The 14,534-nt window shown below is 37.9% G+C and overlaps 1 protein-coding gene across 2 annotated transcripts in view; it reads left to right on the top strand.

Annotated features, from left to right (window-relative positions):
* Nucleotides 1–416: 416 nt before the first annotated feature.
* The window catches only part of scml2 (Scm polycomb group protein like 2), a 42,820-nt gene continuing 28,702 nt past the window's right edge, over nt 417–14,534 (top strand). The window contains exons 1-7 of one of the 2 annotated variants that reach the window (XM_033620983.2): nt 417–536; nt 7,123–7,211; nt 7,505–7,570; nt 8,715–8,785; nt 9,632–9,866; nt 13,233–13,321; nt 14,077–14,320. In XM_033620983.2, the coding sequence (XP_033476874.1) occupies nt 7,190–7,211; nt 7,505–7,570; nt 8,715–8,785; nt 9,632–9,866; nt 13,233–13,321; nt 14,077–14,320 (727 nt within the window). In that variant the 5' untranslated portion in view covers nt 417–536; nt 7,123–7,189. Of the gene's footprint in view, nt 541–7,122; nt 7,212–7,504; nt 7,571–8,714; nt 8,786–9,631; nt 9,867–13,232; nt 13,322–14,076; nt 14,321–14,534 lie in introns of both variants that reach the window. The other variant, XM_033621061.2, reaches the window with a different exon arrangement.

The raw sequence follows: 14,534 nt of genomic DNA on the forward strand, positions 1-14,534 counted from the left end.
ACTTAAGAAAAAAAAATCTTGACTGAGGGTTAATTAAGAAACTAAGGAATCCAACACTGGTAATCAATCCAGCAATAATCTCCCTTTATTATGGCTGGTTCATTGTTTTATTACAAAAAAATTAATCCATTAATGTGTTTAGGAAATGCTCTGCTTCTTTTTTTATTTATTCAATGACCATTTCTTCTTCATTAGCAGCCTCACACATAAATCTGACCTTCCAGTGTCTGCAGTTTCATCTGCTGTGTCTCACCACCTCCTCCTGCATGAACAAAAACAGGAAACACCACAGTCAGTGTTCATGTTTTCGTTTCCACACGACCTGCAGTTTATTACTACAACCCAACATGAAACAATATCCGCCTCAATAAAACGACTAATTAATAAAATCCCACTCCTGTGATTTTTTTTAACCTCCAGTGGAAAAATATGAATTACAGCACTGCGCGGTGGACATGCGCGGAGCTGCAGCGAATATGGCGGCTTGCATCTGATAGAAAGTGAGGAATCTCCCATCAAAATACCTGCTTCAAACGGTTGGTACGGCTCATGTCTCATTATTACTCTCCTGTGTAGCCGCGGACGGGTTAGTCTGTGCTTTGCGATCAGTAGCGGGGGTGTTTCCAGCTGTTTGTCTCCGCAGGGACTGATAACACAGCGTGTTTATACTGTATCTGCAGGCGGACAGCTTGGTGCGTACAGTAGCTACATTGAACTCTGCAGATTCCCCTCTGCTTTCTGTTTACCAGATTCCTGCAGAGGGTTACTCTGCAACTAACAACACGTTTATGATCCTGCAGCCTCGTAGTATCGCGCCCGTTGTTGTAACGTAACGTTAGCGGTGTTTATCCCCGTGTAACGAGCACCGTGTCGCCCACAAACTGTGCACATAACGCGGATGAAAATGCGTCACAGACTTTTCTTCAAATTTAATTTCATCTTCTGCTGATTCAGTGTTTCCCCTCCGAGCCCAAAGCCTGCAAATGAAAGGAGGAAATTATTTATTATAAAGCACACGTGCAGCCTAAAGCCTCAGAGGTGTGATGCAACCGCAAATATCTGCAACAACTAAACTGCTTTCATGACAAATATTCTGTAATGCAAGTTTTTGCCTTTGATAGGAAATGATATCCTAAGTTAGCAGGCTGGAGGTGACGCCCTGCAGCGGCTCACACCCCTCAGCCTCTCGGCAGTAATGTGATCCTTTCACCCTCCTGTCTCCAAACTGACCCGCCTGACAGAGACAACACGGCCAGGCTGTGAGGGTGGTTTCAGTCTGGATTTCAAGGTTGATTTTATCCTTGTCAAATTTATAAAAAGGGTTATTTCCGCTCCAGCACCACAGAGGGACGTGCTGCATGGTGAACTCACATAGACTGGCATTGTCAACCTTTTATTAGTCTTAAAATGAGCTGCAAATGTAAAATATAGAGCTGGAATAACTGGATGATTAATCAATCAATCAGCAACTACTTTAATTTAGTTGTTTAATGCAAAACATCTGCTGCTCAAATATGAGAATATACTGTTTCTTGTGTTTTATATTTTATTATAAATTTGATTTTTGTTTAGCTTAGTTTATTTAAGAAGGCACAGTGCAAATTAATAAATACACATGGTATAAAAATGCCAGCCCAAAGTCTATTTTTCATCTGTAGCCCCTTGGCCAAGATGTTACACAGGCTACCTAAAATACAACAAACCACAAAAAATGGACACAAAGAAAAAGAAAATAGGACACACAGTTGAAAAGACTTTGAACACATCAACAAGAAATAATTTTAATATGTTTTAGTCATTTTTAAGAATGCAATGATGATCAAGTGTGATTCAGTGCTGAAACAAAATATTGAAGGACATGCAATTTTTAAAGCACTAGAGGCAGAAGTGACATATTTCCATATAGCACACGATCACAACATAGCAGGACTTATTATCAGCAGCATCAGAAAAGAGTTTAGTGCTTAAATGTATTAATCATCCATTGTTTTAAATGATTACTGAAACATCTGTAAGTGTCTGATATGAATTGGAAGTACATTCTACTCTGTTAAACCTCTGACAGACCAGGCCACCTGGCTGAAAGTACTTTCAGTGGAATTGTGCAATTAATTTGATGTCATTTTTCGAGCAAGAACATATATGTAGATGTCAGGGGCGGGGACACAGGGGACACATCCCCCTTAATTTTTAGAAAGTGCATTTGTCAATAATAAAAACATAAACGCAGCAGAGAACTTGTATTTTTGACAAAATTAAAGACATTAACACCATAAAGTGATGCAGAAAAGGCACAAACTGGTGCATAAGAAACACCAGAATGCAGAAGTGTTTGATGCTCAAACTTTTCTGGCAGAGGACCCCAAACCTCAGTTTCAAATCATCCTCGCCAATGAAACCCACGCCCTTGACCCAAGAATGTCAAATTTTACCAAGCTCCAGTTTCAGTTGTGACTAGCTGCTTAGTGCTGCAACCATTTTCATGACTGATTAATCAATTTATTCTCTGTTAATAAATTATTATTCGTTTATCAAAACAGTTGTCAACTAAATTCTGTCAATGGACTAATCTGTTAAACAACTGATTTCAGCCTCAGATTTGCTTTTCTTTGTCTTATATACGATAGTAAACTAAAGACATATTTAGATTTCCAACTTGTTGGTTGCATTCAGAGGTGGAATGTAACTGAATACATTTACTCAAGTTAAGGTTCCTTTTAAAATACTTAAGTATTTTAATCCCATATATTCTCTTGTTATGCGTCACTTCAGACAAAAATACTGTTCTTTTTACTCTACTGCTATTATTTGATAACTTTAATCACTCGTTACTTTACAGATTGAGAATTCTGCACACAAACCAAATGAAAATGCACGAGTGCAACTGAAACAATAATTCGATTGATTAGAAAATTAACCGGCAACTGTTAAAACGATTGTCTGTTTTTTATCCAAAAACATTTAATTGTTTCAGCTTCTCAAATATGAAGACTTGCTGCTTTTCCTTTAATTACTAGCCTGTGTTTTACCCAGTTTCATTTAATGGAAATATATGTTTCATTTAGAATTTTCTGCATTATTATTATTTTTTTTTAATTTAACCTTTATTGAACAGGAAAAACCTCTCGAGATTAAGAGTGCCCTGACCAAGACAGGCACCAGTATAAGTTACAGACAGACAACATAGAACAAAAATACAGATTAAAAATGTACAGCTCTAATATAAAACACAAAATAGATTAAGAAAAGCCAAAAAGTATGATAATGTCAACTAGAAGTGAACCAAAAAATGCAGAAAAAGAAAAAGGGCAACTACACATGATCACAAAGACCAGCTAAGACACACCGTGACATTGGCATATCCGAGATTGTGTACAAATATCCTGCAACAGTGCTTTGAAACGGCCGAGAGAAACCATTTTCCTGATCACACCTTCATACTTTTACTAAACATTTTCAATGCAGGGCTTTCAGTATTTTTGCAGTGTCGTACTATTTGTACTTTTTCTTGAGTAAAGGATCTAAATAATTTGTCCACCACTGGCTGTACTAGTTATCTGGAGATATTCAAACAAAATCAACTTTATCTTGGGTATTTTTGACTCTTTACCATAAATGTAGGTCGGTCATTTCTTAAACTTTCTGTTAGTTGTACAAAAACATCTAAACTAAATCTGTAGGTGTTCATTCTGCATAGTGAAAACAATCAGCCTCCTAAATTTGCTGATTTTCACTTTAAATTGAATATTTTTTAATTTTTGGGCTGTACATCTCACGAGACAATGAATTTTTGACATTTTCTAGACTCAATTTGTTAATTAATTGTGAAAGTAATCAACTGATTATTGATTTGGTAATGAAATGAATCAATATTTACAGCCCTAGTACAGTAGTATTCTCAGAAATGGCCAGCTGTGACATTATGTCTTTCATTTACCTTCAGATTAAATTCATAGATAACAGTGTTTATGTGAGCATCAAAAAGTAAAATGCCTCACATTGCAGTCTAAATATACTTAACATTATTTATTTATTTATTTTTAAATATTATGACAAAACATATTTGTGTACAATTTAAACTTTTACCGATTTTTTTCCCCACATGAGAAAAAATGACTTTGACAGCTCCTCCTGTCAAGAAAAAGTTACAACCTCCCCTGACACCAGGTCTCAGGTCATTTTTCAGATCTTCTCACTGTTAAAGGTTCGTGAACATTACTCTAATCCCACATAAGTGCCTGCTTTAGTGGAAATGGGGGTTGTAAAAATGAAGTGCTTCCTGGTCTGCCGGGTGTTTTTTTGTCTGACCCTCTTGAGTGAGACAGGGAGAGCAGTGCAAACACTGAAGCAGTCTGCAGCTGAGCGCGGAGCAGAGCTGGAATCCTTTTCATGTGGGCCTGCAGACGTCCAGCATCCACACGTCTTAATGGCTTTTTATGGCAGCTAGGAATCTTTATGGCTTCTTCGGACTCAATGGGATTCATTGCAGAGACAGAAGGGTCTTCAGAGGGAGGGGCAGCCACAATACATTGCAGATGCTAAGGTTTTTGAACGCAAGGAAAAGGAAACACTGTCTGGCTGCTTGGGTGGATTCTAACTTTTGATTTTCTGGATTTAACTTGGAGTCGATCACTTTTTTTTTTGGATACTCTGGTTCCCTGATATTTTTCTGCTTCATTTTGACCTATCACTATGTGCGGACGGAGGGAGTGGGACTATGCCTTTTGTAAACCTGGATGTGTGGGCCAGATTTTCAGCTTAAACAGTGTGGTAACAACTTTATTTTATGAACTTGTGAAATATGTTGGTGAAGATTCTCAGTCATTCAGGTCATGGTAATCCTAAGCGCTATATCGTAGGCAACTGGATTGCTTGAGTTTCTTGAAGACGTTTCACCTCTTGTCCAAGAGGCTTCTTCAGATCCTCAGAACTGAAGAAGCCTCTTGGACGAGAGGTGAAACGTCTTTTAAGAAACTCAAGTTGCCTACAATATAGCACTTAGGATAACTTCTGAAATAACATTTTTGGACAGATCAGCATAGGTCGACATGTTGGTTGGATTTATGCTGTGTGATAATTATTTACTAACCCATTTGTGCCTGCAACTGAAATTTTAATTTGCGTTTGTGGAAGTGTTCCCTTGGCTTCCCAAGACACAATATTAAATGTGAAATGCTTAAAATTGGTCAAACTGTTAAGCTGAAGAGAGAGTTTTCTAATATTTTTAAATATATTCTTATATTTAGTCTTTGAGTACATGTGATTGCTGTTTTTATATGTCTGTAATTATATCTTAGGAAAAAACAGTATAGTCCTATGAGCCCAAAGACCAAATATAATATGATGAGAAAATTGCTCAGAAACTACAAGAAGCAGAATCAAGAATTTGGTCTATAACCTGATGCAGTAAAGAAACCCTATGGAAATATTTAATAATAATTTTCAAAAGTCCTGGCTTTGACGGCTTATAAAAGTGCAATTGTTCATGTGAGCCAAAAATTTCAAAGTCGTACTGTTCAACACTTGCCTAAAGTTTGTCTATACGAGATTTTAAAAGTTTAGACCCATCAGAACAAATGTTGTGGCACTTTTTCCTCATTATGCTAAATATCGTCTGTGGGAACAAGTGGGTTATAGGATTAGATGTTTTTATAGCCTTTAATGAGTCCTTTATGGCTGGTGTATTTTTGCAAAGTTCTATAAAATATAAAATGATAACATTATCTGTTAATATCTAAGCTGTTACTAACAGATATCACAAGATCATGGTAATGTAATCAGAAAAATATTAATAACTTTTACCTGCAACAAATACAAGCTGATTTGCTAAAGGAGGCACTGTAGGTTTTAGGAGATGTTACTTCAATAGGAATAAACAGTGCTTTTATTAGGGACTATTTTTTAGCTGTGCATTAATACACATTTCAGGCTCCAGTTAATATTCACTGCAGCCATTAAAGATACAGCACAGTGTGTGATAATGGTAATCAAGGAATCTAGTTCAAACCTGTGGGTCATTGTGTTTTTAAAGGGACAGTTCAATCTCAAATCAAAAATGTATATTTTTCCTCTTACCTGTAGTGCTATTTATGGATCTAGATTATTTTGGTGTGAGTTGCTGAGTGTTGGAGATATCAGCCATAGAGATGTCTGCCTTCTCTCAAATATAATGGAACTAGATGGCACTCGGCTTGTGGCTTAAATGCGCAAAAAAATACATTTGAAAACTCAACAGCAATGTCTCTTTCTAGAAATCATGCCCCAGTTACTGAAGATAATCCACAGACCTTGTTGTCACAGTTTCACGTAGGAACTATTTTCTTTCTACTGAACTACCTCCCAAACGTATCTCCCAAATGTGCAGAAAGAAATCATCATCTACTGCTTGCACCTAGCACCACTGAGCTAGTGAGGAGGGCACCATTAATGTTTACATCCTGTGCTGTCATGAGCATGAGGCTCTTGTCCATGAGTAGATGCACAGCTCCTTCAGTGCACTGAAATGAAGAAATGATTCATTTAATTGAATACTACTACTGACTATTTACCAAAGACAAGAAAAGAAAAGACACTCATGACAGAGATGGGTTTGCATTTTTGAGGGCATATAGTCCATAGCAATTGGCCCCATTTTTAATTTAATGTTTCTTTATAAACGCAGGTAGAGTTCTAAGGTGGCAGCCTGAAATATTCTCAAGGCCTCTACACTGTCTATATTTAAGCCCCTGGTTTTGACTCTGGCAGTCAGTGAGCAGACCTGTCCCAAACCATCTGAGACATCTGAATGATTCCCAGAAGAAAGGCAGATCAGAAACGTATTTTAGCCCTACACAATTCGATGCTTTAATAACCAGTAGTTTTACTACAGTTCTGTGAGACACAGGAAGCCGGTACAAAGTTAAAGGGGAAAAGAAGTAGAATGAATTTTGCATCTAAGTTTAAAGTCTCTTAATTTTGATGGGGATGTGTATCAGAGAGTCATTTCAAAATGACTGCATTACTGAATCTAACGATGAAAATTCACATGAATCCCTTTAAAAACCACCTCCATCTCACAGCATACATTACAATCGGTCTATGCATTCTGGTATTTTTAAGTTTGTGTATCTGTCTCCTCTGCAGTGTCTCTGTGGGTATCAGCCTGTCTGACTTCAGCTCCTCTGCAGCAGCGTGTTTATCTTTGGTCATCATGGGCCGAACACCGCACAGAGGTAGGTAGGCCTTCACAGTGCTGTTTTTATGGCTGTACTGTCACTGCTGCTCTTACACACCGATTCTCAAACACACTAATATGCTTCAACACCAATCAGATCATGAAACAAACACAGAAACATCAAAATGCTCACTGACGCTTCTTAATACATCATTTGAATTTTTGGTGTCGTTTTTTTTCTCAGAACTATTCCAATCACAGGTTTTATGTGTTCATTCTCACAGTAATTACAGTCTGTATATCAGTCGCTCCCACTTCCTGATGAGAAGTTCAATCATCTTTTGATTTCAGATCAAAAAGACGAGAAGGAGCGGCGGAGCAGCATCACAGCAGGATCTCCCCTCGACAAATCTAATGGTTGGCAACTCTGATCTCGCTTTTTTTCCTCTCCATTGTTTATCCTTTCATTAATGGTCTAAAACTTTTTGAGTCAATAGCTTTTTTTGTGTCGGCAACTTCTGTGTCAACACTTGAAATAACAGTTATCCATTTTGTCTATTTTCAGTAACTTCTGACGCTTATCTGGCACAGAAGGTTTTAGTAACTCTTGATGAGCAAATCCCTCAAATTTACCAAGATCTCCTTCATCTCTTACAAACATTCATATCTGTGCAGATTTAGTAACTGGGTATAAACAACCATAAAATGGGCATTTATCTCTCTAGCTGCAATCCATTGCACAACCAGAACAGTTAATTTAGGGCTGCTATATACCGTAAATCTTCACTTAAATGCCGAGTCCCAATTAGACGCCTAGTCCCTTTTACTAGCCCGGTGTAGCTACACATTCTGACAGACGCCTGGTCTGGTCGTCAAGCAGTTCAAGTGACAATTGTCCCTCTGTTCTCTACCACCAAACCTGGTCTACAGTCCATTGCAATCCACTTTGCAAAGGAGTTAGTCAGTTACAGGTAGACTTACTCAGTTTGCGTTTGAACGCCTGGTCAGGTGTGGCTTGACGAGACTGATTCGGAGGCTGTGCTAGCTCAGACCTCCAGGTTCGCTGCGAAATGCTTTTCCTCAAGGTGATATTTCAGGCTTGAGGTTTTACCGCAGAAATTGCAGAGAATGATGCTCCTATTCAAAGTTCCATCTGAGCATTTTTTAAATGTAAATGTTGCATTCACAGGGCCAAACAGGTGACAAAGCCACTGTGGCCCTCAATGACACACCGGGTCAAAGGGCACCACAGAAAGTGATTAATCAACATTGACAGCCCTAATGTTCGTTCAACTTACACGCCAAGAGAATAGAATAGAATAGAATGCCTTTTTTGCAACGAAACTAAAGTGCCACATCTGATCAGTGCATTTTACATGTCCACACAAGCACCTTGTGTTTCCGCTGCTCCCAGGTGGCCAAGAAAAAATCAGTTACTGAAAATCAAATCGTAAGTTTTATTCCTGTAAATATGTTTTGTGAGTCTCTTTACAGTGTTTCTCTCACACTTTCCTACAACAGTCTTTCAGTAACGGTTTGTTTCTGTTGTTTTTGTTGCCAGAACCATTCAGCTGGGAAGACTATTTGAGAGAAACGTCCTCCACTGCAGCATCGCCTTCTTGCTTCAAACAAGTAAGTCAGCTAACTCATCATTAGCGTGCTTTTAAAGGTTCCATTTCATTTATTCCACTTCTGTTATTTCCTGTAAATGGTTGTATTTTTTGATGTTGTTAAATAACGTTACAGTCTGTTATAACTCAGGGCAAACATGTCCTTTCTGATGTTTTTGTTCAGTTAAAGGTGTCGTAAGTTTAATGAGTCTGGAGATGTTCTCTATTTATCTTATTGTCAATTAAAAAGCATCAACAAATAGCTCCAGCTTTATATGCAGCTTATTCCTTTGTGCCATAGAGCTCCTTTGTTGTCCAAAAATTAAAAACACATCAGTGAGCCACACCACTGTAGTGAGTGACATGTTTCTTCATTATAATGAACATGGCCATTGACGTTTATTTTTAAGTATAGTAAAATAAACTGCTACTGTGAAGCCATGACCAAAAATATACCCAAACAAATAGTATATTTACCCTAATAGCACCCGTATTTTTTTTAAATTAATTTAATTTTTTTTCAAGTTTATATTTGTGACCCATTTCTAAAGATATACATCATCATGGACCGCGTCCACACAAGTCCCAGTGTTCGTAGTTCTCTGTCAGGTCATATCAATCCTTTTAAAGGGGAAACCACTAAGTGATCTGACATGGTGAAGTCCAGAGTAATGTGTTTACTGTGCTGTCTTAAACTGAACCCCTTAACCCTTGGTTAATTTTAAAACGTATAATAATAATTATGAATATAGTTTTTTCCCCTAGCTTTCTTCTTTTTCTCCGATTCTTTAAAATAATTTTCTGAATCTTAAATTTTTTTTTGCATTTTTTTGACAGTGACTGACTGTGTCTGTGTGTCCCTCTGCAGTCCAGAGTCCCCCCCTCCAATGACTTCAAAGCAGGTATGAAACTGGAGGCGCGGGACCCTCGCAACTCCAACTCTGTGTGCATTGCAACAGTGATGGGCATGATGGGTACTCGTCTACGCCTGCGTCTGGATGGAAGTGACAACACCAATGACTTCTGGAGACTGGTCGACTCGTTAGAGATCCAACCAATAGGGACCTGTGAGAGGAACGGAGACATGCTGCAGCCGCCACTTGGTGAGTGTCTTTAAACTGGTAGGCTGTTTCTCTATAAGATATTTGTCTATTTTTTATGACTCATGATTGTTTGAGAAGAGAAATCTTTAAATATTTGGAAAATGAACAATGTCACAAACAACTATGCTGCTTCATGTTGTGGGTTGTGTATATTGAACAAGGACCACAAAACATTTACAGGATATCTCTCGTATAAAAGCTGTCTGTCGCTTCCAGAGAAAAGGCCAAAATGAGAAGAGAAAGTAAAGCCAGCGGAAGTGTGATTAAACAGGTGCTAAACTTCCTGTTAAGATACAGAACATTCCCACTCATAAAAAAAAAAAAAATGTGCACACATTCAGCATTCAAACATATTTACTCGCATAAAATTACACTAATACTTTGGAAAGCCAAAAAAATTAAGAGATGTAACACTAAAAGTGTCACTTTTAAAATAAAAGATTCCCTGCTAAATGCACATATAGTGCAACAAAGTAAAGATGCATTCACACTGAATCAAAAATATAACATTATAATGACATTGTTTGAACCTTAAACTCACTCCCAGGCCTTTTTTCACAGTAGGAAGAGCACAGATGTAAATAACACAAGTTAATGATTAGCTGCTTCAGTTTCAGAGTCCTGGTATTGTGCACGCTGGCTCACTGTCACACTGTCACGACCTGCTGGGACACTTGAATAGAACAGAGCCATCGTTAACACCTGTGCTCATCCTACAATGACAAGTCAGTATCTCTGCTGAAAAAGGCCTGTCTCCCCGAGTCTCCCATTCAGTGGCAGCTCCAGCACATTTGGTGCCTTAGGCGAGCTCAGCAGTCAAAGTACTGCTCATTTATTACAAAAATGCAAATAAACAACCTAGCTAACCAGAAAAAAATGATAAAAATATGTGCTAATTTGCTTTTGGTAACATGTGGTACATGTGTTATAATAATCATATAAATCAATAATCAATAAAAAAATCCAAATCAACTGGTTAAGAAGAATAAAAAATAAAATAAAAATGATTATTAATTAATAATAATTAACTTTCTAATTGACCAAGGGATGGACTGGTTTTGAAATTCTGGGCCGATACTGACACCAATGTTTAAAATAACAATTTGGCCTATAGCCAATACTGATGTTTTTATATTGGTGCTTCTTTTGTTTTTTGATGTTATTTATTCTTCTTTTGTGCCAGGGAAACACAGAAAACTACAATTAAAAAACGAACAGTCCTTTACATGGCCCTTGAATGGGCACAAATTCAATAATACACATTTGTGAAACTACCTTTAACGTAACCTTCTTTCACATAAAAATATCTTTAAATAATAAGCAAAGAGCCTTCTTACTGTATTTGATACATCATAATTCCCTCTCTAATATCTATTTATAGTGTTGTGAAAACATCAACGCATTTCTCCTTCAAACAGCTGGATTTATTCAAGTTTGTTACCAAAGCTACTTTTTACAAGATTACATTGAACCTATCATGAGAACGTTAGAATTTTCAACATAGCTTTTGAACGCATCACAATGCAAATCAATGCAGCCTCCGTGAGCTGCTCAGAGCTAACGATAACTAGTGGCTTACAGCTAACGATGACTAGCTGCTAACAACTAACGATGACTAGCGATTAACAGCTAACGATGACTACCAGCTAACAGCTAACGATAACTAGCTGCTAACAGCTAACTTAAAGCTATAGTGCGTAACTTGTGTCGCCTCCCAGCGGATAATGCATTATTACAACTAATAAGCCGGCGGCACTTCCATGTACACAGAGTAACACTCGCCACACACCGTGTACACAGAGTAACACTCGCCAGTCGCCACACATCGTACACAGAGTAACACTTGCCTTTGTGGTAGGATCCACTTCTGAACCATGTCTCGGCCACTATTCCGCCATGTTGCTTTCTCTTTCTACCTGTGCTCTACCTCTTGCTATGACACTCTCCGCTCTTCCTCCCCTTCCCTTCTTGTTGTGAGGAAGCATTTCCTGTGCGCCAGCGCGGGAATGTCGCCGGTCGACACGCATACTAAAAATGATATATATTGAAAAATACCGCGAGATGTTAGAGGAGCCGATTGGCTTAATCAGCATTGTGTCATCACCTTTAGTAGTGGCTTGGGTGAAACGGACATTTACGGACCTGTAGAAGTTACGCACTATAGCTTTAACGAACTATCCGCTATGATTTCATGTCCTTTCTCTCCACATCCACTCCTCTCAGTAGTGTAGAGGTAGTTGAGTCGACACCAGAGAGCTTTTGTCATTTTGACATGATAACGATACTGTTTTGGGGTTCACGTGACGTCAGGTAACGCACCCATTGTTACCCATCTCCCCCAGAGGGCAGGTAACTTAAGGTTAACCTGTAATGAGCTGGGGAGGAGAGTCTCTATTAATTAAAAGGCTTTGCTATGTAGTTATGTTGTTGTGGCCTTATGTAATATTTCGAAATAATAGTAGTAATGGTATTAGTAACAAACAGTAAAAGATAAACATTTAAAAAAAAATTTCTTCCCCTATTTCCCCTGTGGACCAAAATTAGTGAAACTTCAAACAATTTGTACGGAGTCTGGGAAGGGACATAAAACATAGCTCTAGGCTACTTTTGCCAGATCTAGCGAAACTTCTGACCTGTAAACAGGTGGGCACTTTTTGCAATAAACTCATTTGAATAGCATTTTATGCTGGCATCATCTAACTTTTTTGTATGATTTTATTTATTTATTTTTTCCAAGCATGGCACTGTGTGTTTGTGCAGCGGTTCTCCGCTCTCCAGTTTGGTGCCTTTTTGTGTGTATGCTGTATTTGTATTTGTGTTTTTTATGGGTATATTACAACACTAAATGTGTTATATTCATAAACAGTCTACTACATTATATGTGCAATATTCACAGAAGTACCATGTGTGTTGTTGTTTTTTTTTTTTTACCTATTGCACTTGTTTGTTTATGATTTATTATTTTGTGAATTGGAGGATTTGGTTTTTAACTGTCAGCACTCCTAATTTGGTTGTTTTTTTAACGATACAGTGACAATAACAGCATTCTGAGCATTTTGTTGTAATTTTATGTCACATTTATTTTGTAATTTTATTTTATTTTTATTTTACTAAGCAGTTTGAATTAGCCTACTTTTTTAAGTAGCTTTAGTTAACCAAACTAGATCTTTGCTTTGCTGTGGATAAACTTCTTTCAGGGTGAAGAAAGCAGCTTGCAAAACAGGGCTTTCAAAGTAGCTTCCTCAACACTGAAAAATCATAGATAAATTCAATATTGAAGTCCTGCTCATTGACAAGTACCACGACCACTTCTGTTTCCATCCATCCATCCATTTTCCAGTTTAATAAATCTGACCTTGTGTTCAGGTTTCAGGATGAACGCCTCCTCGTGGCCCATGTTCCTCCTGAGGACTCTGAGTGGAGCAGAGATGGCCCCTGCTTCTGCTTTTAAAAAGGTAATAAGTAGAAGAGGATACTGAAGGCAAACACTGTGATACTTTATTTTGTAAAGATGTCGCCCCTCCACTCCATAAGCTCCATAAATTATACACTAAAATTGACTACTCAAAGTGTATCTATGAATGGAATCACGATTAGTACAACTTTATATCTTGATTTAAAATATATAATGTGAAAATGTTTTGTTATTATTGCAGTACTCAGCATAGACACAAGGGGGAGCCACACACATGTCTTGCATGCCAGTAAATACACACAGTATTTATTACACAGTTTATGTAGTTTATTACACAGTCTCACAATGAAATAGTATGGGTATATTATGCATTTCCTGAACCCTTAGAGGTCTGTGAGTATTCCAGTTTCTGAGTTTTGTGTCACTGATGTTCCTAGATGCCACAGGGCTAAATATATATATATATATATATATATATATATATATATATATATATATATATATGTATAATTGTGGGGGGAAAAAAAGTGGAAAATTGTGTGTCATTGGCTGTTTGAAGGGCTACAGTTACCTCAATATTTACCAGAAAGATTCACTATTGGGCTTGAATGAAAGCCAAGAAAACCCCCTTTGAAATGACACCAAACAAAATTTTATAAAACATTGAAAAATGTCCTGTCCATGAGCCTAAACCAGGATATGCACCAGCAACTAAAATGCAGATTCTGAGATTGTGCAGTATGAATTTTCTGTTTATGTGTGTGTAATTGTGTGTGTGTGTGTGTGTGTGTTTAGGAACCTGTCAGTCCTGCTAAAAACTACTTCCAGCCTGGTATGAAGCTGGAGGCGGTGGACAGGAAGAACCCCTACCTGATTTGCCCTGCCACAGTGGGAGAGGTCAGAGGTCAGGAGATTTTTGTCATGTTTGACGGCTGGCGAGGCGCCTTCGACTACTGGTGCCCCTTCGACTCGAGAGACATCTTTCCTGTCGGCTGGTGCGCCCTGACGAAACACAGCTTACAGCCGCCTGGAAACTTCTGTAAGTGTTCATTTGATTTGTATGTTTTATAGGGTTTTTTTCTTGCCGTGTATTTTGTGGAATGAGCCATCTGGAAATTGTGAATTTTGTATGTTTTGAGCATTTTTTTTACCTCAATAACAGCAGATAATCTAACTTGCACTGACGCCACATGTTTCCGCTGTATAGCAGATCATATGGATATAGTTCAGATCTTTCTTTAAGCTATAGTTGC

This window comes from Epinephelus lanceolatus, chromosome 2, assembly GCF_041903045.1.
Source record: "Epinephelus lanceolatus isolate andai-2023 chromosome 2, ASM4190304v1, whole genome shotgun sequence".
Classification (NCBI taxonomy): domain Eukaryota; kingdom Metazoa; phylum Chordata; class Actinopteri; order Perciformes; family Serranidae; genus Epinephelus; species Epinephelus lanceolatus.